The 23,115-nt window shown below is 34.6% G+C and overlaps 1 protein-coding gene and 1 pseudogene across 1 annotated transcript in view; one reads left to right on the top strand and one right to left on the bottom strand.

The window, feature by feature from the left end:
* Positions 1 to 23,115, bottom strand: part of LRP1B (LDL receptor related protein 1B) — a 1,257,096-nt gene that overhangs the window by 427,249 nt on the left and 806,732 nt on the right. The window contains exons 32-34 of the mRNA XM_087819400.1: positions 8,691 to 8,831; positions 4,242 to 4,367; positions 2,625 to 2,756 (exon numbers count right to left, since the gene is read on the bottom strand). Coding sequence (XP_087675526.1) covers positions 2,625 to 2,756; positions 4,242 to 4,367; positions 8,691 to 8,831 — 399 coding nt within the window. The remainder of the gene's footprint in view (positions 1 to 2,624; positions 2,757 to 4,241; positions 4,368 to 8,690; positions 8,832 to 23,115) is intronic.
* On the top strand, positions 19,228 to 19,975 carry LOC107526251 (swi5-dependent recombination DNA repair protein 1 homolog pseudogene; annotated as a pseudogene).

Genomic DNA, 23,115 nt, shown 5'->3' with positions numbered 1-23,115 from the left:
TTTTTCAACATTAATTGCCTATGTATGTGTGGGTTTATTTCTAAGTTCTCAATTCTGTTCCGTTGTTCTATGCATCTGTTTTTCTGCCAATATCATGCTGTTTTCATTGTGTAACTTTGTAGTATAATTTAAAGTAAGGGACTGTGACACCTCCAACTTTGTTCTTTTTTCTGATTGTTTTAACTCTCCATACAAGTTGGATAATTTTTCTCTCTGTTTCTTTGAAAAATGCTATTGGGAAGACATGCAGATCGCCAACAGGCACAAGAAAAGATGCTCAACTTCACTAATCATGAGGGAAATGGAAGTCAAAATGACAGTGAGATATGACTTCACACCTGTCAGAATGGTTATTATCAATAAGACAAAAAATAACAAGTGTTAGAGAGGATGTGGAGAGAAGGGAACTCTTGTACAAAACTAACAAATTCATAAACACACACACACAACAGGATTGTGTTTACCAGAGGGGAAGGTGGGTAGGGAGAAGATGAAGAAAAGAAAGGGGGTCAAATATATGGTGATGGAAGGAGGCTAGACTTTTGGTGGTGAGCACACAATGCAATGTTCAGATGATGTACCATAAAATTGTACATATGAGGTACAATTCTAAACATAATGTACAATACCTGAAACATATAATGTAGTTAACTAACGTGACATCAATACATTTAAGTTTTAAAAAGAAAAACTACCTTAAAATAAAATAAGTTTATTATTATATTAATAATTATTGGGAATTCAGAAACAGGGAGAGAACTATTCTCTGCAAAGAAAATGATCCTGTATCATGGCACATTACATAAAACTTAACCATTTCAGAGTTAACATCAAACTTCAAAGAGTAAACTCAACTTATATAAATAATCATTTTATCCTTAAGAAACAAGAGACTTACTAATGATCTAATCAGGACAGTTAGATCAAATGACTTATTTTAATATTTGTACCTCATGGAAATGTATCCAGTACTTTCAAAAATCATTACAGAGTCTTTATAGAACAAATAAGTGATACCAGCTAAAACAAGGGATGATGTATATTTAGTAAAAATATATACATATATACATATATCTTTTCAAGAAGTTCAAATTTTCTCAGGTTTATACTTGCTAAATCTTATGTAACAGAATTCTACGGACTATGATGGTAGGCTAGTGAGCCTTTCATGAATAATAAGGTTTAGTAAAACAGCCTTGTTTGATCAAAAATCACACTGTGATTTTGGTAAAAATAACATATTACTCAGTAAAATAAGCTATATCTGTCCATATTTCTTTTTGGGAAAGAGCCTGTTTTAAAAGTAAAAAGTTTGCCTCTATTTGATTTCAAACATTTGGGACAAATAACTGACTTAAGAGAAGTCATCTTTGAATTATTTGTGAAGTTTCTTAGTAATTCATTAATTTCTAGCCAAGAATTTCATTATCACATGATTAAACAAAATGTGTTGGAACTGAAGGAAAAAATGAGCTTACTACTAGGAGTCCACATGCTGATGTTTAAGGATTTTTTTAAGATTATAAATCAAAGAACTATTTGTTTTTAACATTACATAAAATTAAGACTTTAGAAACACACACACACAAAAAAAGTACTGGGAACAAGCATGTACTTCAACACTAAAACATTAACTCAGGAAGCATGTGATTTAGTTGGATGAGAGGTGGAGACATTTGTTTTTATAACTTTAAACCCTCATTTATAGAATAATAAACCTGAATATTATGAGAAGCATATCCAATGCTTATAATATCTGAATTTAGCAATTAGCACCCAAAACTTGTTTATTTCAATAAATTTGAAAGTGATATTCCCAATCACATATTTTTATTGGCCACGGCAAAATGCTAGTGTCCGATCTGCTTTATTTTGCTGTTTGCTAAACAAGAGAGTAGCGTAAACTTTGACTTTGAAATAACACATACTATACTGCAAAGTAATTTAAAATGGTTTAGGGTTTATAATTGTTTCCATTATTTGGATTTCATTTGCTACCACCTGTATTAGAATAAAAGATAATCACATCCTGAAAATATTTTAAGTAAGATTATGTTTTAAATATAATAAGTCAAAGTGTTTTATATATTTTTATTTTTATAATTGGATAAAAGTAAAAGTCTTATTTGCAAAAAAAAAAAAAAAAGACATAAAAATGAAGCAACTAAATGCCAATCAAGATGTCTTAATTCATTTGCAGATCAAGTGCTAAACTTTAGGAGAAACTGACTTCTTTTTTTCAGGCAAAACACATATTTAGAACAATATTTATTTGACTTAAAAATGCATCTCTCTGCCCAGCTGGGCGTGGCTCAGCGGTTGAGCGTCGACCTGGGATCCAGGCGATCCTGGGATCCAGGCGATCGCGGTTCGATTCCTAATTGGGGGTGTTCAGGAGGCAGCCGATCAATGACTCTCTCATTATTGATGTTTCTATATCTCTCTTTTCCTCTCTCTGAAATCAATAAAGATATATTTTAAAAAAAGAAAAGAATCTCTCATTTGCTTTCCCAGTGCTCATGTTTGTTGACAACCAGGTTATAGAAGGAATGCTTTATATTACATCATGTTCAATAAATCAAGTGAAGACATTGTCTATAAATTATGAATAAAAAGCTATTTACCTGCATGGAAATCTATTCCCACAGCAAAAGACGTTCCAGATACAGGCATCAAAGCATCCGTTTTGTCACTTGGTTCCAGAGGTATTCCCCTGATTCCGTCATGAACTGAGTACATGAGAAATGACTCTATACCTAGTTGAAAGGGGGGAAAAAAGTCCAAAATGAATATTTGACTTCAAAATTATTCATTAACATTGTTTTTAATGATCTAAATTTTAATAATTTTTTTTTTTATAACCCCCACCTTTTTTGTGTGTTGTAGGCTACATTCTGACAGGTTAAAAGGTAGTTAGATTAGTTGTTCTCAAATGAGTATACCTCAGAATTTCCTGAAGGACTTGTTAAAACAGAACCCTGGGCCCCATCCCAAGGCCTGATAATCTAAATTTCTAAAAAGTAGTGATGATGCTAATGGCCTGAGAACCATAAACACTGAGGTAGATAATTCTTGAAAGCACAGCCTGGCCTCACGACCCCAATTCTCCCTCTTCTCCTCTAAAGCCAGAACGTCTCTTTGCTTGTGTATGATAATCAGTTCTGATTTTCGGTAACTGTATCAGTTATTTTTCTAATAGAGGTAGAGTTCTGGAATCTTTTTGAAAACTAAAAGCAAACCAAGTGCTTAATATTTGTTAAGATTTGGTTTTTCCGGATCAAAAGTATGTCCTAAAATAAGAACATATATATAAGCTGACTACCAAAAGTCCGCATGATGAAGTTTATAAATTTTTCTAATACATCAGAAAATGTTTATATATACATATTTTCTTATTAAAATCAAAATGCTTAGGTCTAGATATGTCCTCACCACTGCCTGTGTGACTTGGACAAGCTAGTTAATTTCCTGTGACTCAGTTTCCTCATCTCTAAAAATGGAGGTAAGAAACCTGCTTCACAAGGTTATTATGAGGATCCTGTGAGTTAAATGTGTTTAAGGTACTTAGAGCAGTCCCTGCACATGAGTGCCATAAAAATATATGATTTTAAATAAAGCATATGTTGATATTAATGTACATATTTCTCATATAAGATGGGAACACTTTTAAAATAAAATTCAGTTGTAATCACTGAATAAAAATATTATTCTACAACCAAAGTTCTTTGGGACTAGTAGAACTAGAGTCTAGGAAATAAAATACAGGAAGATATATTTATTAAGTTCCTATTCTGAAGTGCTCTTCTCCCTCAGTTAAGCAAACCTGAGAACTCACATTCTCTCTGGTACTTTCTCTTAAATAGTTTTTGTTCATTTGTTTTGTTTTGTTTTGTTTACTTTCAAATAAACTACATCCGAATTAGATTTTAACTGTAGTGAACCAACGACTGTTTTTTACCTATTTCCAAGTTGAAGGTAGTAGCTTCTACTGAATTTGGTTAAAGGTTTGATAATAAAGTGTAGTTCCTGAAAATAACTAAAAACTTAGAGAGTTTTATAAGAACAGAGATACTTAAAATATTTTAGATACATTAGAAACCCTACATATGGTACTAAGTAGTGCATCATTGTCCTAATAAAAAGCTAATATGATTTTTTCTAATTTTTATCTGACTTTGGTTGCCTAATATCTGCATGGATAAATAAATACATCAGAACTAAGATTTTTCAAAGCCTTATACCTTGACATGACATGCGGTTCTTTTGGAGATAATATCCCATCGTACACATGCAAGTCCTTGTAGTTTCAGATGTTGGTAAACAAAGCTGCGAGCATCCACCATTATTTAGTTGGCAGGAATTGCTGCCTGCATAGAAGGAAAACGAACAAAAGTAACAAAATTAAAATATATATATATATATATATATATATATATCATTCACTGTCAATAATTTGAACAAATATTTTGCTATTGTTGATTTCTAAATGCAGCTGTTTTATTTTGAATAATTTGAAGGAGCAGATTACAGTTGAAGTTTGTCTTTCTAAAAAGGTAACAATGTTATAATAAATTTATAGTATCAATTTAACTCTGAATACAACTCAGTGCTGCAAAGACTAGATCTTAATCGTTTCCACACACACAAAAAATTGGTAATTATGTGATGTGATAGAGGTGTTAGCTAAAGAGACCATGTTAACCATATTACAATATATGAATGTACCCAATCAACACATTGTACACCTTAAATTTACATAGTGTTATACCTCTATAATATGTCAATAAAAATAAATTGCAGATAAGCAAAAAGAAATTGATTTGTCCTGAATATTCTCATAGAACTTTGTATTATTTTAAGATCACACAAACCAGAAAATCTTTATTTTTTGACTTTTAAATTTCATTTCAGTTCCATAGGTACTTTCTTTTGAAGATTATTTTAATAAATGTCTCAAATAAATAGCTGTTAAATTATATTACTAACTCAACTCAAAGATTATGCCATTGAAAGAAAGGAGGTATATATGTATTTAATTAACTTTTCAAAGCAAGGGAATACATTTTGCCATTGCTAGAAACATAATTCTCCCAAAATGTGTTCAAAGCACACCCTAAGAGTCATCTAATTAATTGGCATATTAATTCTCCTTACTCTTATGTAGTAGCAATGACAAATATTAGTCAGGTAATCACAGGTAGGCATTTTATGAAGATGTTCCATTGAATTTACTAGGCTCAATGTGTTAGTTAAAGCTGGTAGTGTGAAGTTAAGTCATGTACAATCTTACCTAATAAGTTCATTAAGTATTCAATTTTTACAACATTTTTATTATTCTAGGACATGCAGTGCCATTTACTGGATGTTCAAGCTCTGATATGAAGTGCAGTAAATCCAGTGAGAATTACAAAGCATAATGAAAGCTATATATCAAAATTACCCTATGGAAAATTCTAAGTGCTAATACAATTCATTATTTCTGATCTCCTGAAGTCAAGACAGTCTGATGAGATGTAATTGTCAGTTGAACCTGGCATGAGCTCTCATTTTTGAAGTATGAAAGACCCTCAACTTGGGAGATGTCTCATCAGAAGAGCTCCGATGTTTTCTGCTTATTTCCTATAGCAGCCAGTCCAGTCAATGCTGAACTCCATCTCATGTAGTACCTCATGCTAGGATTTCAGTTGGCCTGAACTTTTGAAATAATTACCTTTATCTATATAAACTAATAAAGATTAACTGATTTATTCCCCTTTCTCCCAAGCTGACATAATACGAAGGCAAAATTTTAGATTTCTGATTATTTTAATAATGGGACAATGATAATTATACGTTCATGATAAAGTTATATTGACAATATACATATTTCATTTTATAGAAGGTATGTGAATGTACAGTATGCTAACACAATGCCAATCTAGAGGAATGCGCTTTTGGATAAAGATTTATTTCAACTACCACAAAAGACTGAAAAGCTGGTACGTGATTGACAAGAATGCTTGAATATAAAGTTTGAAGAAACACCACACAGAGAGAAGAAAATAAACAAGTGAATTGAAGAAGTAAACAGAAATATATTAAGAGAATAAATTTATGAAAATAAGAGAAAATAAGGGTTTGTAGAACATTGAAAATATCAAAAACATGTGAAAAAAAGTAGCTTTTTGGACTGTGCATTTTTAAACATAGTTGGAGTAATAGCGATATATATTGTATTTATTTTTTGATAAATAATAAAATTAGCCTAAGTTAACAATTATATTGTACAACAATACACATTTCGAGTATCATTTGTTTAGTCTCTAAGGGAAAATTTATAGTGAAGGAGCAAAAAATTATAAAGAAAAAGAAATTAGTCATGATTTCCAATAAGTATCTTTGCCCATTAAATATACATTTAATATAGGAAAAAAATATTAGAGTAATTTTTTAAAGTGACAATTTAGGTAGTAATTATCTAGCGAGTTAGAAATACTAGCTTGGCTTAATATTTTGTAATGATGCTGATGTTTAAACTTCATGCCTCAATTCTCTAGTGGAGCTAGAAAGTCCATTTGACTAACGAGAAGTCTCAGCACTCCAGTGATCTATGTCAAAAATGATAAATGAAGTAGCTAATTGTATTTTGAAAATCAAAGAGGTAGTAATGTTAACATCTTAAAGAGTCTTAAATTGCTCATATTTCATACTAATGAAGCTTTTAAGCTACCTGCTGTAATTCTGTTAATGGGCCAGTCTTTGATACAGATGCTTTTATCAGCTTATTATTCTATTAAGAATAATATTTCCACTGCATTTTAAGCTTAGTCATATTATACCATTAATTTCTACTTGCTAGAAGTCCTTGTCAGTTTGGTGATACTTTCACAGGCATAGAATACCCATCTGTACCTACATAATCAAATCCTTAAAAGAACAAAATGAGCCAAGAATAATATACAAAAATTATTCTCAAATAAACTTTATTGAAAGTGTATCTAGAAAAATTAGATATATTCTGTTAATTTACAAATTCAAACAAACATAAACTTGTTCACATTTTGAAAAAGTAAATAGAGATTTTTTTAAAGCCTTGTTTAGAAATATAATATCTTCCTCTCTCTCCCATCTTTTTTTTTTTAAATACACCTTTATTGATTTCAGAGAGAGGAAAGGAGAGGGAGAGAGAGAGATAGAAACATCAATGATGAGATGAGAGAGTCATTGATCGGGGTCTCGAGCCTGCAACCCGGGCATGTGCCCTGACCGGGAATCGAACCCCGATCGCCTGGATCCCAGGTCGATGCTCAACCGCTGAGCCACGCCCGGCCGGGCTCTCCCGTCTTTTCTAATGTGTGTTTTCAGATATAATCTTATCAAGTATAGACTATGACTGAAGTTTATCATAATACTGTGAGTTTTTACAATTAATGGATATATTGCATTAAAATCAACAAAAATGTCACGATATTTTATTGAGTACCAGTATTTTTCTCCCAATTAATAATAGATTCCCCTGACTTGAATGCCAGTAAAGTTTTCTTCTGATACAGAAAATGTTCCATTATGGAATTGCGAGTGAAAACACTGCTATTCATTATTACAGACAAAGGCCAAAATAAATGTCAGACTCCAAATACAGGTTTATGCTAGAGAATTTGGGTGTTGGTGTCTTTTCAACCATGAAAAAAACACTGTAATGTGCTTTTTTTTTTTTTTTTTAATTTATTCATGAAAAAAATATGTTTCCTGCTGCTTCTGTCAAAAAAGAATGTCAGGCCCAAATTTGGCCCATGCTCTGTCCAGGGAAAGCAATCATGAATCTGGTAGTCATCTGTCTCTAGATGTGCAGGTATGGCTCTCGACTGGTATCTTTAACAAACCTGCCTGCCTAATGGTTGCGAACTGTCTTCAAAATTAGTGATCCACTTGGTTCACTGTTCTTAACTCTGCTCTTTTCTGCTTTGGTCTGCATAAATAAAATTAAATTAAAATTAAATTTTCTTGAAAATTTTTCCGTAAAAATATATGAAGCTAAAGATTCTCATGGCAGTGACTAATATGAGAATATACAATACAGATAAAATTTTATTTTTCTAGGAAGGGATTTCTGCTAATGTCATGGATCATGAAGCAAAAACTAAGAAAGGACTAGCAGGTGTGGGGCTGTACTGGCTGGCATCTCTGATCTAATTGCCATTTGGGCAATGGGACAAGTCCACCTATGTAAACCATCTGTTAGTTCTCTCACTCCATTTCACTGCACACCATTTGGACAAGCAAAAACAAAAAAGCAAAACACTTAGAGCCAAATAACAGAGTGCCTTTGGATATAAAGTCCTTATGTCAACACAGTCCCTTTGAAGCCGCCTAATTCATTCCGTTTCTGGGCTTAATTATACATTGCACATATTTTGCTGGGATTTTCCCCCTTATTCTTATATTTTTTAATCAAAAACTGAGTAAGACCCGCTTTGAAGACCTGACACATTAAGATTACTCAGGCAGCGTTGCTAATGTTTGGAAAGCTCATTATGTACCCCTATGTGAAAGTCATTTCTTCTATAGTATTAAGCAGCATTTGCCTTTTATTCTTTTTTATATTAGAAGCAAAAATAGGAACCTTCAATTGTTGCATTGAGAAAACAGTATGAAAAAAGAGAGCATTATAGATTCAAAAAGTGGCACAAATTCATGAGAGTGTGACTTACCTTGCTGGGATTCTTTATCATACACTTTCATATGGACAACCCCAGATGTCTTATTTCTCAGGACAGTAGGGTTCCTTCCATCTCTTTTGCTGCAGGTTCCCAGCTGAGCTAAGTTTTGGTCTGCCCACCATAGTTTCTTATCTGTAAAAATGAAAATTTTTTTAAGGAAAAGATAATCATTTTATTAAATGATAATAAATAGCTGCTAAATACTTTCTGATTTTTATTATATTCTTAACCTTTGTTTCTAAGGGAAAGAGTAAGATCACTTTTACTTTTAAAAATGCAAATCATAATGATATTTTATTGTTTAAATTTTCCTCTTCCTTCACAATTAGAGTTTTCAGTCCTAGCCAGTGTGGTTCAGTGGTTAGAGAGTCAGCCCACACGCTGAAGGGTCTTGAGTTGGATTTCCAGTCAAGGGCATGTACCTGGGTTGCAGGTTCAATCTTGCTTCTATCTAGACGCATACAGAAAACAACCAATCAATGTGTCTCTCTCACTTTCATCTTTCTCTCTCTCTCTCTCTCTCTCTCTCCCTTCCTTCCCTTTCATTCTCTCTAAAAAAATCAATGAAAAAAAATTCTTGTGTGAATATTAACAAAAAAATCATATTCAAAATTAATATGGAACATTTATTTTATTTTTTACGTACTTAAATATGATAGCAGTATTGTACTATATTTGTAAATAAATGGCAAAATCCAACAATATATCTAAACAAGTACAAAAAGATTATTCTTTCACTTGTTTAAAGTATGTAAACTTTTAATCACTGGTACTTTCCATTACTGGATTCATTACAGTTATAGTAATCTCTCTCTTTTTTTTTTTGCATAGTTTATGCCTCTTTCTCCAAAATTGTATTAATATACACTTTTTAGTTGTACTGAGTGCTCAGTTAGTAGTAGAGACTCTGCAATGCCCCACAGTTAAAATATAGTCCTGACCCTCAGGATGCTACCATTTTACTGAAAATTACATATTTATTATTATATGATTTTATATTGTCATATAAAACTATATGTCATAGCAAAACTATAAGGAAACTATTATCATTCTCTTTTCATGGATAAATGATATAAGATTCATAGATATAAACTTTCTTAATTAAATTTACATATTTTGTCTTCCTGTCTTTAAAATTTATGTTCTTTCTAAGACTCCAGGCTGAGTGCATTTAAAAAAATTAAGGTAATGGAATAATTTAAAACAAAGTTCTCAATTCTAAAGGTTTTGGATAATTTTATACCTTTCAAAAAGAACCAAATGACAGTTGAGTTCAAATCAATTTCTACATAGAAATTGAAGTAGATTATTTATTTCTATGAACAAAAGAGTATAGTTTTTGCCTTCAAAGCACAATTATCCTCATTCAAATGCCAGGATACTTTGACTGAAGCAAAGCATAGTTTCAGGTATGACAAGAACAGTAATAATACAGACATCAACAATAATAATCCCTTCCTGAATCTGATTTTGTGCAATGCACAATTCTAAATAGTATAAATAAATTCATTCATTTAATCTTCACAACAATTCTGAAAGGTAAGTACTGGTATTATTAAACCATATTACAGTTAAGAACACTGAGGTAAAGAGAGGGTAAACAATTTTCCCTGAGTCATATAATGAATAGTGGCCCCAGGTTATGGATCAAACACTGATTTCAAAATGTATTAATTTCCTTTCTCTGGATGAAGTTTAGTGTCTTTCTCTTAATTTACAGATGGAGCACTTAGATTAGGTTAGGGAAATTGAGTAGCCAATTCACTTAAGTATTTATTTACTCTCAAATTTACATAAGAATGAGATGTTCCTTGTGAAGAAAAAAAGGTAGAAATTTGACTATACCGACTTTATTCAAGGGTGTATAGCACAAGTTACTGGACTAAACACATTTCTACTTCTATTTCTTTCACTACAACACTGTGATAAAAATATAGAAACATAAAGAAGGAAAAAAAATACATGGACCTATATAATAAACAAGAAAATGAAGGGTATATAAAAAACATGTAAAAGATGTTATGTGGTAGAAATTGGGAAACGGAGAAATGGGCAGATAAAGTTGAAACAAGAAAAAAGTGCTACAGAGGAATGGAAGCCATCTCTCTTCACGGAACTCTCGATGACCTTGATTTTAGCTTATAAATAATAGAGTGAAAGTGAAAAGAAAGATTAAAAATAGAGTGATTGAGTGGCATTACTTCATATGTAATAAATACCACCACCATTTCCCCCACTCCCTGCCGAGACCAAAAATGTGAGGCCCGAATTTCCCAGTAACCCACCAGCAAAAAGAACAGAAAACGAGAACTTAGGCTTGTGACATTTTAGACTACATTGCTTAAAGAAAACCTTTTTCCTAAGTTCTCAGACAGAAAAAGGTAAATAACTTCCAAAGGAATACAAATTAAACATATGTCAGACTTCTCTTCAACAGTGCTGGCAACTAGAAAACAGTAAAGCAATACCTTCAAAATTCTTAGGGAAAATGATAATTAAGCTAGAGCTCCACACCAAGCTATTAACTAGCTGCAGCGAGTGGAGGGCGGGGACAGAGGGACATGCACATCACAAAGGCCATCGTTCAGGAACTCTTAAGAAGAAACGAAGGTGAACTTGAGCAAAATGAGAACACAAGTCAAAATAATGCCATGGAACCTAAGAAACAGAAAATTAAACAAAGCAAGATGTCAAAGGGAAGTCCTAGCATAAATTTTATCCATCAAATATAAGGAAAAAGCTTTCCACATTGGATCACGAGACTGAAAACTCTGGGGGTAAGATCTCCAAGGTAAAATAAAAAGAATGAGAGACAGCAAGGTGGAAAAAGAGATACAGAGATATAAATAGAGAGACTAAAAAATAAGTAAATGTAACCCTAAGCTTTAATTCTAATCTAGCCTATAATTCTAATAAATGCTGTTCATTTCTTTTCAATTTTTAAAGTCAGTCTTTAAACAAAGCACAGAGGATTCCCTGTAATCGTAGCACAGGATATAAATGCTAAAAACATCAGCAATGGGGCCCTGACCTGGTAGCTCAGAGGCTTAGAGTGCCATCCCCATAGCCAAAGTTGCAGAATCCATCCCTGGCCAGGGAAAATATGAGAATCAACCAATAAATGCATAAGTAAGTGGAACAACAAATCCTTGTTCCTCTCTCTTTCTCTCAAATTAATCAATAAAAATTAAAATTAAAAAACAGTAGTAATGTAAAAATAAAAGTGGAGTTGACTAAAGATTTTACATGCAAAGCAAGAAGGAAACACACTTAGAAAGAAGAAAGAATATCCTCCTGGTAAAAAGCGAAGTGTCAACAGATGATCTGAAACTAATGGAAGAATAGTCTATGTTCACAGAGGCTGAGCACTCTGTTTAGTTTAGGAAACTGAAAGGAGAAGCCTAGGGGTAGTGTAAATGATTTCACATCAGGAAAATTAATGCATGATACCTAATGTTGATAAATGAAGGATTAGTTGCTTTGAAATATCATCTGGAATGTTTGATAGTAACCCCAGAAAAACTAAGACAGCTGTAAAAGATTTATCTCTGAGAAACTGGAATGAGGATGGGAAGGTTGAAGTAAGAGATACCGCTCTTGATAATAGTCACAGCTCATTTATATTATTTGCTTTGTTATATTATTTTAGAAATAAAATTTATAAAAATTGTGGACACATCAAGAAATAATAGGAATTTACCTAAAGCATAGGATTCAGATGGACTGGCCACTTTCTGTCCCAAGAAAAAGGCCAGTGTTGGTTTTTAGGTTTTTAAAGTAGGCCACAATGAAACACGACACACTTCAGTCTTCTGTGCCAAAGCATTTCACCACGGAGACGTAGATGACTGAGTGAAGCTAAGACTTTTCACACTGAGAACACAGGGATACCTTCCTTTGCACCACTTCTGAACGAATCACGGAATGAGGATGACCTTTCCTTTCTCAGCCTCTAAAACCTAATGTGTCTTGAGCAGAAACTATACGGCAACATTAGAACCAAGGAGAGCAAGGGGTAAGTGATTTTCTAAGCTAGTAACTCTCTGCAAATTCTCATGTTTCAGTCAGCTAAGATATAACTTACCATGACCCTAGGTTCCACCCATGGAATTAAATAATAATGATAATAAATAAAAATAAATAAATAAATAGACTAAGAAAAAATTGCCACATGCAACAACGTGAATGAAACTTGAGGACAATTTGCTAAGTAAAATTAGCTAGTCACAGAAGGGCAAATACTGCATGATTTCACTTATATCATGAATCTAAAATAGTCAAACTCATCAAAACAGAAAAGAGAATGGTGGTTTCCAGGGTTTGGGAGGAGGAGGGACTGAGGAGTCGTTATTTAACAGGCATAAAGTTTCAGTTACACAGAATGAGGCAGTTCTAGAGATCTGCTGCGCCTGCAGTGAATAATACCATACTGTGCACTTAAAAGCTTTTAAAAAGACAGTCTCATGTTAAGTATTCTCACTACCATAGAAAATAAGACATAAGTGAAGACTGCTATTAGTGATATGAAGAGTATAGATACGATTCTATTTTTTATTTCGCTGGTTTCTTTACCTTTGTCTGTGCATAACTCTACTATGCTCACCCATCATCGCACAAGTATAACCCCAGCCTCAGTAAAATATTTCAGACTAGCATATCTCACACTGACTGTTCGTTCTCATTGATTCCATGGCTTCTACAGGCAGAATTATCTGGTTTTATATTGTTGCTTTTTCTATTCTTTTAACTTGTAGTAATTTACACTCCTTATCAGGAAATGAAAGCTCCTGAGAACAAGGGTCCTGCCTTGTATTTCTTTGTATTCTTCACAATGCTTTGCATTCCTTTGAACTAAGTATAATGAAGAAATTCCCTAAAAACTTGTGAAATGGTTGGGAAAATAAATATCCCTAAAAATGTATCCCATGATAAATCATAGCTTCAAAAACATTTCAATAAATCCATCTCTCTCATTCCCTTTTGATATATTTTAAAAATACATCCTTTTAAATATTATCCATTTTAAAGATCCTTCTAATATAAAGAACTTGGCTTTTGACTGTGTAGTGATTATTTAGATTCACATTTGTTTCTCTCGCTTTTTTCTCTCACGTTGTTATTAACATGAATATACTAGAATCTTCAGAAATTACCAGAATTCAAAAGCTGTTTGCTTAAGTGGTATGTAAGTAATTTTGAATAACTCTATTTCACTGTTATGGGCTGTATTGTGTCCCCCCAAATTTGTATGTTTAAGTTCTAACTCCCAATACATCAGATTGTGACTATATTTTGAAATGGGGCCTTTAATGAGGTAATTAATTTAAAATGAGGTCATTAAGGTGGGTCATAATCCAGCAAGACTGGTGTCCTTATAAGAGGAGGAAATTAGCACACAGACACACAGAGTGAAGATCCAGGGAGAAGAAGGTAGTCACCTACAAGAGGCCTCCAAAGAAATAAAAAATTCCCACACCTTGATCTCAGACTTCAAGTCCACAGAACAATTAGAAAACAAATTTCTGTTAAATCACCCCATCTGTGGGACTTTGTATGTCAGCCTAGGAAACTAATACATTTGCTAATAGAGATAGTGAAGAATTTGATGAAATATGAAAAAAGAATTAACACAAATAACACAAATAAATATACGTTGAATTAACACAAATAAATATAAATTGATTCTACCATACAGTCTCCAAAATCTTCACTCAAAGAGAGAGAGGAGAGAATAAATTTACTGAGACCTGGTAAGTTCCAGGGCCATTTCTAGGCTCTGAACATAAGCAAATATGATTGTCTCAATCATCATAAATGAGATGTAATGTGTGCAAACATTTCTTAATAAAGATCAGCAAGCAAAAGGTCAAAAAGTGACCTCCCCCAAGGTCACATAGAAGTGCTGTTCACTCTCAGTTGGTATCACAGCCCTTCCACTGTGAGACGGCAGGACCGTTTGGCTGTCAGTGAACTAGGAAGTGGGCTCTCACCAGACAATAAATCTGCTGGTGCCTTGACCTTGGACTTCCTAGTCTCCTGAACTATGAGAAATAAGCATTTGCTGTCTAAGTCACCCAGTCTATGGTATTCTTGTTATAGCAGCCTGAGCCATTTAAGACAACATCTCATAGTGAATGGCTCCCACTCAGTCATCAGAAGTAAAAACCAGGCCTGGCCAGGCGTGGCTCAGCGGTTGAGCATTGACCTAGGATCCAGGAGACCACGGTTCGATTCCAGGCGCAGGCACGTGCCCTGGTTCCGGTTCCAAGTCGGGGGTGTGCAGGAGGCAGCCAATCAATGACTCCCTCATCATTGATGTTTCTATCTCTCTCTCTCCCTCTCCCTTCCTCTCTCTGAAATCAATAAAGATATATTTTTTAAAAAAACAACAGTCATCTTTTTCCCCCCACCTTGCCTCCATGGCCTCTCCCAGGTACCTGTTCATTCTAAGTAATTCCACTTAATTCCTCACCTTTATTATCTCACCAAAGGAATGTTTTATTTCCTCTCCATTATCACTAAAACTGCTTAGCTCAGTGCCTCATCAATTCTCATCCTCCTATCATTGCTCAGGAAACACTGGAGTGATCTTTCCAAAATGCAAATTGAAGCATGCCACTCAGCTGCTTAAAACTCTCCCATGGCTTCACCTGTCAAACTCCTTAGCATGGCACAAAGGCCAGCCATGATTTGGTGCCCACTTAATCTTCCATCACCTGATGTGTAACTGCCCCCAATCCTCTGTATTCCAGGAATATTGAATTGCAGTCAACTTTCAATTTCCAGGGATAGATTAACCATGTCTCAGAAAAGACATGAATGAAAATAACCAGAAGAAAAATAATAAAAACTATTGTGAATATGAGAAATATCTACCCATCAGAATGAGCTGATTATTTATAATTATACAGAAACCATTACGTTTTTACACAGCACCTCTCACAAATCAGAAACGGCCCTCCACCCGGACAGTCAGAGGTGCGTGTCTGCTTGCAGCTGTCTGTTACCCTGTTAGCTGCTCTTCTGGTGCAGGAGAAGCTCTGCAGTTTGGCTCAAGGCCTGTGCAAAACTCTGTGTGTTAGGGCAGTGACAGAACTAGAAGTCTCTTTGCTCTTTCTTCTCCCAAGAATTGTTTCCATTTTTTATTTTTTCTTGAACAGAGAATCTGGAGAAGGAGACTGAATGTAGGATGAAAAGCACTGCAGAACCAGGTCAAGAATTCTGCTTTGAAGCCTTTGTGTCCTTGAACTGACAGCTATGGCCCTAAATTCTTTCCATTCATTGTTATATGAGACACTTGCCTCATTGAGAGCTGAGGGGGCAGCCTGGGGTTATAGCGAGAAAAACTTGGGAATGGCAGGTAATTTAATTTCTCAGTTGATGGCTTGACTGTGTTGCCAGTGAACTTGGATTTTTGTGCAGTGATGAAGGTGACAATGCGAGTGAGAGGAAAGAATTAACTGACAAAAACAAGGCAGTTTCAAAGAACTGCTTGCAGGGATGTTTAGAAGATAAAAAGTAGAGTTTATCCAATGCGAACTGCTGTTGCCTGAGATTGTCTTCATCACAGAAAGGAAAGCAGAGAAAGAGGAGGGGGGGCAGGAGAGGAAGGGATGAAGAACTGCTCAGAGCAGACAACTGAACATTTTAATTACACACATTTGGATTAAATATTCGTTTTGCATCACAGTTGTATTTAAGTGTGTCTGAACTCTTTTATCTGTGTCCTTATACCATTTTCCTCTACACCAATTAATAGGTTAATACAGAGTTGACAGTATTTATCATTTGCCAAATGACTGACAAGCACTTCTATAGTTTTTTGTATTTGCAGTCCAGTTAGGCCCTCCATCTGAAATCCATAACCTCCACTACTACACCCACCTATATTCCCATTATGTGAACATTGGACACATACACAGATTCCTAGACTCAGCTCAAATGGTACCTCTGCTTGGAAGCTGTAGTTGTCCCCGAAAGGTAAAGTGGTTCACTAGATCCTTTGTGTTGTTCTGTGGTCTGTGTGTAATTTTATTATCACATTCATAGTCCTATAGCACTTTGTTATTTACATGTATCTCTCCTTGTCTAAAATGACTCTTCAGGACAGGAATTATGTCTGGTTAGCTTTTATCATCCAAATGTACACCAGTGCCAGTCAGATGAATGATATTCCAGGCTGGCTGAGGGTCACGACAGCAGGTGACAGAATGTGCCTTGGAGTCACACAAGTGTGCTTAGATATTTGGCTATGACATTTACTCTCTGGGTGACCTTGTGCAACTTACTTTAACTCTTAGTATTAGCCTCATACTCTATAAAATGAGGTAAATCTTACTACCCTCATATAACAGATGAAATATTTAGCCAAGTGACTTAAATGGTAAGGAAAATCATTGGTAGCTGTACAGAATAAAAGAATGAGAAAAGAAATACAGAAAATCTGAAACATTCATGTGACTATACTGATTCTAAAACATAAACAGTGTCAATAGGAATGTGTGTAGGAATTGTTTTTTCAGAATAATGAACGAATTTGCACAATCGTTTAAAAATGATTTTACACTACTTCTCTTGCTGCTAGCAGAATGTGCCACCCCAAAATTGGCCCCTTTGGTATAAGGATTACTTTGAGCTGATTTTTTTTTTTTTTTTTAAAGCAGACATCAGAGAAGCTCTGAGTACAGAGTAGATGTTGTTCTTTGTAAGGAAAATTTACATTTGAAAGGAGGTCTGTACCAGACAGAAAGAGTGCTATTATCAGTGATGACGCTTCTTCTGAGACACTTAGGTACTGGCAGGGGATGTTTACCAAACATCTCCAGTCCCTTTCACATGAATTGCCTCCCCCCATTGAAATCACAGGCCCCTCCCGTCTCTTTTCCTAGCTCTGGATGGTATATAGTCTGATTGTCTTTTGAATCTCAAATCTTTGTGGGGCTCTTGTACATATATAATTAAAATTTTCTTGTATATTGTTATGGCATCCCTAGCTGACTATTATACGTTACCCCATATCTGCTAATTTTTTAAGGGCAGAAAAAGTACTGGAGAAGTTTATTAAAATGAGTCTAAGACAGGAATTGAAGATCCAGCCTGAGAAACACAACAGGAGAAACTGAGGGAAGACACACCCTAAGTTGAAGCAGATATCAACCTTACTTCTAAAATATATTCCAATTACCTAATTCCCAATTAATTTTCAGACCCCACTCCTTCCTCTTCCACTGCCACCACACTAGCCCAAGCTCTCACAGTCCCCTCTGAACATCTATAACACACTCCCAAAGTTCTCCATCCTTTATTCTCGCCCTGCTCCATAGGCCAGTCATCACACAGTGTCAAGTAATCCTTTTAAAATGTAAACCAGATTATAAAACTCCCGTTTAACCCTCAACTATTAGACTAACACCCTCAGTCTTTTTAGCAGGTAAGTCCCTCAAAATCACTTTACTCGTGGCCTTTCTCTGCTTTGGAATGAAGCTCCTGCCTCCCTACCCACATTAGCCAGAACATGCCAAGTACTTTCTGGCCTTTTGGGCATTTTATTTGCTATTTTCTATTCCCAGAAAGCTCTTTCTTATAAATCTTCATAAGGATACATCTTTCTTGTCATTTAAGTGTAAGTTCAAATAGCATCTCCTTGTCAAGGACTTCTTAAAACCCTACTCTGTTTTATTTCACACTACTTTTTCTTATTTAACATTTTCATATATATTTATGCATTCATTGTCTACCCCAACTAAAGTCAAGCTCTATGAAGACTGGGTTTTGAGTTGCCTTTTTCACCGCTGTATCTCCAGCTCTTTACAAACATAATATAGCTACAGAATAATGAATAAATACTCATTATTCTGATAAAAATTCTGGTTCTAGAAATAATTTGGGCTACTACTAGAAATATCCTCAGTTTAGTCACTTTATTGCTTAGGGCATGCTTTGGGCAAAGGGGCTGTGTGGAAATGAAAGAAAGAGAACGTACTAAAAAAATGACAATAGAATTATTATCACCTGAGGTCTGGGAAGTTTTGTGAACTTTTCTTTTTTTCTCCTATTTTGATACCCCTGAATAAATGGGATGACCCTCAAGAACATACCACCAATTTTTCTTCAAGTAGTAATGGGGTCTTGAACTTCTGACATTCGGTTTCATCAGTGAACCTGAGGGCAGCAAGTAATGGCCTTCTGCCGTCCCTTCCATGGCAGTCATAATAAACAGGGATATTTCTGAGATTAGTTGCCAGCTCTCTACTAGGTAATGTGGTATGGCTGGAAGGTCAAGTATCTGAAGGTCAGTGATTAAGATCATCCGCAGGAAGTAGTCCTGGATTCCTCTTGGAGATTGCAAATAATAGGAAGATCAATTTAAAATCAAAGCAAGCATACACTCAGGGCTACACATGCTTTCTGAACTCTCTGGGGATAGCGGAGGGATATAATATTCTGGGCAGCAAGTTGATATCTGAGAGCTGGACTCAGGAGTCAGCTGTGGAGTCCTGTACAGCTTCCTTGCCTGAAAGTAAATCAAGATTTTATTTTTAAGATGGAAAGTCCATCAGACTAAACTGTGAATTTACCTAGCATTCCACAGGCTTATGCCATTCCACCATCACTCCATACAAGTAGTTCAAGAAAACAACCTTTGAGTGCAACACTTAGAGAAAACACAGAGTAAATGACTTAGAAAAACAGGATCTTCATTTAATTCCTGTTAAAATGTGGTAAAATGTCTTAGAATAGAAAATGAAGAAAATAATCGCATCTTTTCAGAGAAATCAGCATCTTCAACAGAAGAAAAATGGAATTTCAAAAAATGTAAACACATAAATAAAATTTAAAGAAAGGACATATTTGAAAAATACCTTCAAGAATATCAGTGCATGTGAATTTGAATCACTTGATACTGGGTCATGCAGTGATCTCCAACGTGATTTGTCAGTGAGGATCTTCCCAAACAAGAATTAAGTAAAGAAAAAGCAGAACTGGTGAAGCAGGTTCAGAAGAAAAAAGACCTTCTTCAGTGGCTAAGCCTATTTAAACTGTACAGACCAAGAATGAACTGTGTCAGATAAGCTGTTAATAAAGAAGTGGGGAAGCTGTAGCCAGGTGCTGTTTTATGAATTATGGTCAGTTATGTCTGAGGAGAACAAAAACTAAGCAGTACTCGGTTGATAGATCAGTATGGGCTAGATGATAAACTGCTACACCAAAACAGAAATGAAGAAGAACTTATGTGTTTAACTCATAATTTTTTTCCAGAATATTTTTGCAAATGACAACTTAACTAAAAGATACTTATACATTTTGAAGGGAAGATATAAACCATTAGGTCTTAGAAAAAAAGATGAACCTGGATCAGAGTAGGGTATTCTTGGCATACAAATATGAACTAAGATCCACAATGAAAATTTAGTATTTTGAATAATTTGCCAAAGAAAATTTGATAGTTAAAGAAATGTAAAATAACCTTAAATCATATTTAAAAATAATAATTTGGATAAAGCTGGAAATGAGTTTTAATACATTGTTTTGTTTACTGTGATGAAAGAAAAAGTTTTATTTTAAATGTTAAAAAGTAGTAGTTCAATCTGGCCAATGTCTAAACTTAAACTGGTCTACCAATGCCTGCTTCTCTATCAAGTGCATGACCCTTCTTTTCCTCCATTTACAGCATGTCTCCATCTGGATGGTTTAGCAGGTAATTAAACTCTTATGTTCAAAATTTTAAAAATTCATCAGTCAAAATTAACAAATTGAATCATCTTGGGCAATTTCAAAGGCAGTAACCTTAAAAAAGATTAGACCTCCTGATATTCTGAGCAGGTTGGGTCTTGGAATCACAGTAATGTGAATACTAAATGAATATGGTGTTATTTTGTTATGATAAGTTAGCAATTGCTGGGCTCTTTGGTTACACTTGCTTGAAATCAACTGATACTGTTGTAATTAGCTAGTTGTTAATAATAGGAAAGGAGCAAAGGGAGCCAAACTTTATAAACATGGCCATTTGAGCAGCTTCACCAGGAAGCTGCAATTTCACATTCCCCAGGGAACCACCAGCTCATTCCCTGCAGATCACTGGGGAAAGGGGTCCCCACATGCATTTTTTATCAGCGGCGAGAGTTTCTCATACCCATCTGTTGCTCGTGGGAGTGTGCGTCTTATGATATCCCAAGAAAAGGAATTTTCAGAGACCTGCACCAGAGGATGAGATACTGTAGAATAAAAACTCCTGAGTTTACAAGGTCCTATTTCCTTTTGTCCCCCAAGGAAGAAGTGTAGCTGTGGCTTCTGTAGGGCTAGAATCAAAGCCAGTGTCCAGAATGTTCGCTCCATATTGGAGCAGTGTCCAGTCCAGCATCAGGCTAGTTTAGTCTGTGTTCCCCCTTGTAGTCCATCAGTCCACTGCGTGTTGGATCCCCATGGCTGTGGGCCACTTGGGCCAATGCAAGAAAGCCAAGAGCCAAGAGTGATCCAAGAACGCCAAGAGTGTCAAGAAGAGCAGGCTCCTTTGTTTAGCGGATTATGTATTCCCCAATTTTTGTGGGTTTGCAGTGTCCCTGCTCATTCTGGCCAATGATCTCTGTTTCCAGGTTTAACTGACAAGCACCTTCCCTAGTCACCCCAACTTCACTGCACATGCATCTATCTCCCCTTTGTTGGACCTTTTTCCCCAGTGATCTGCAGGGAATGGGCTGGTGGTTCCCTGGGAAATGTGAAATTACAGCTTTCTGGTGAAGCTCCCCAAATGACCATGTATATAATATCTGGCTTCCGTTTTGCTCCTTTCCTATTATTAATGACTAGCTAATTACAACAGTATAAAAAACAAGCTCTATGTCTGTATTTTTTAGTGAGTTTTATTCCTTAATAGCCTCTACTGATCAAAATGGGACAGAAGGGGGCCATATGAATCATGAGTCAGTTAGAGCCAACTATCCATGATTTTTACTGCTGAAATCCCTAGAGCTGCCTTGTATCAGATGGATCCTCCAAGTCTGTCTGAATGACTTAGGAATTCCATGGTTTCCAATCTTGGATTGTGTTAAGATTTCTGTTTCACCTGAGTCAATGCATATTAATAAAAGACATTTTCCCCCATTACCTGAGATGACCAATATGAAACTCTCTATTCCCAATAACCAAATCCCATATATAATAGTATCCAGGAAGTAGTAATCTCAGTAGACCTTGTCCTAAATATATTTTTATTATTTTATTCAGGTCCTGGTTTTCAGTTTTTGGAAGGACTCTGAAAAATGGGAAACTAGCTTGGAAGATAACAATCATGATATAGAAGGTTCTGAGAACCATGAAACTTTGAATGAAATAAAGTAAGGCAGGTGTCTAACTAGATATTTCAAGGGAAGAGGGAGGTCAGGAAAAATATAATTGACAGAGTGCCTATGAGAGCAAAAGAAGATTAACGATAAAGCCTTAAAAATGTGTAAACCATTAGACCCAGAAATGCTACATCTAAAACTGTATCCTAAAAATCTTTAAAACCTTAACTGTTTATATGTAGGTAACTACATAAATAAAATAACTTAAGTGTAAAATAGAATATTATGTAAACATTAAAATGAAATTATGGAAACATTTATTGACCTAGAAAGCAATACTTATGACAAATTAAAAGTGAAAGAAAGTTTATATAAGTAAAAAACATGTCATAATTTTTAACCTTTCTAAATAGAAAAGCTTTAAGCCACAGTTCTTGATATCTTTAAATGTTACTATTTTTGCCCATTTAAATAATTTACTGAATTAGCATTCATATTATATAACTTCAACATTGATTTCAATTAATTTAAACTATCTTTATGTTTCTTGAGCATTTTTTTTCTTTCTTTTAATATTGTATGAGAATCAACAAACTAGCATTTCTTTCTGGCTTAAACACTACATATTATAAGGCTCCCATATGTTTTAAATGCTTCAATTGGCTGCTCATCTTAGATAATTTACTGTTTTGCCCTTATTACTAAAATGAGAATGTCATTTTTGTAGTTACTACCCAGCCCTTGACACTGCCAAATAATTAATATGTAAAATTACTGATTAGAAATATATTTGTGGGTGTAAATATAAATATGCTACTGGGAAAAGTTAAAAACATAAATGCAGTCACAAAAAAATAATTGTTGGTGCTCTCATTTGCCATGTTCCTGTCTTTCCCAAATAATTTAATATGATATATTTATTCACTTGAAAATAAAAGCATGTAAAACATACACATTACAGCACATTTCTGAGGGAAACATTGCCCATTTAAGTAATCAGTTGTGAAAATATTATGTCATTGAAACTCAATACTTTCAATTGAATTGGATGGGATATCTGCCAGCTGGCATCCTCTTGAATTGGAAAACAAAACTGTTGTTCAAAAAATGAGCACCATCTTATAATCCTTTAT

The sequence above is a fragment of the Miniopterus natalensis genome, chromosome 8, assembly GCF_054644295.1.
Source record: "Miniopterus natalensis isolate mMinNat1 chromosome 8, mMinNat1.hap1, whole genome shotgun sequence".
In the NCBI taxonomy this organism is placed as follows: Eukaryota; Metazoa; Chordata; class Mammalia; order Chiroptera; family Miniopteridae; genus Miniopterus; species Miniopterus natalensis.
Note: the sequence above shows the minus strand (reverse complement) of the source record. Positions and strands in the feature narration are given on the sequence as shown.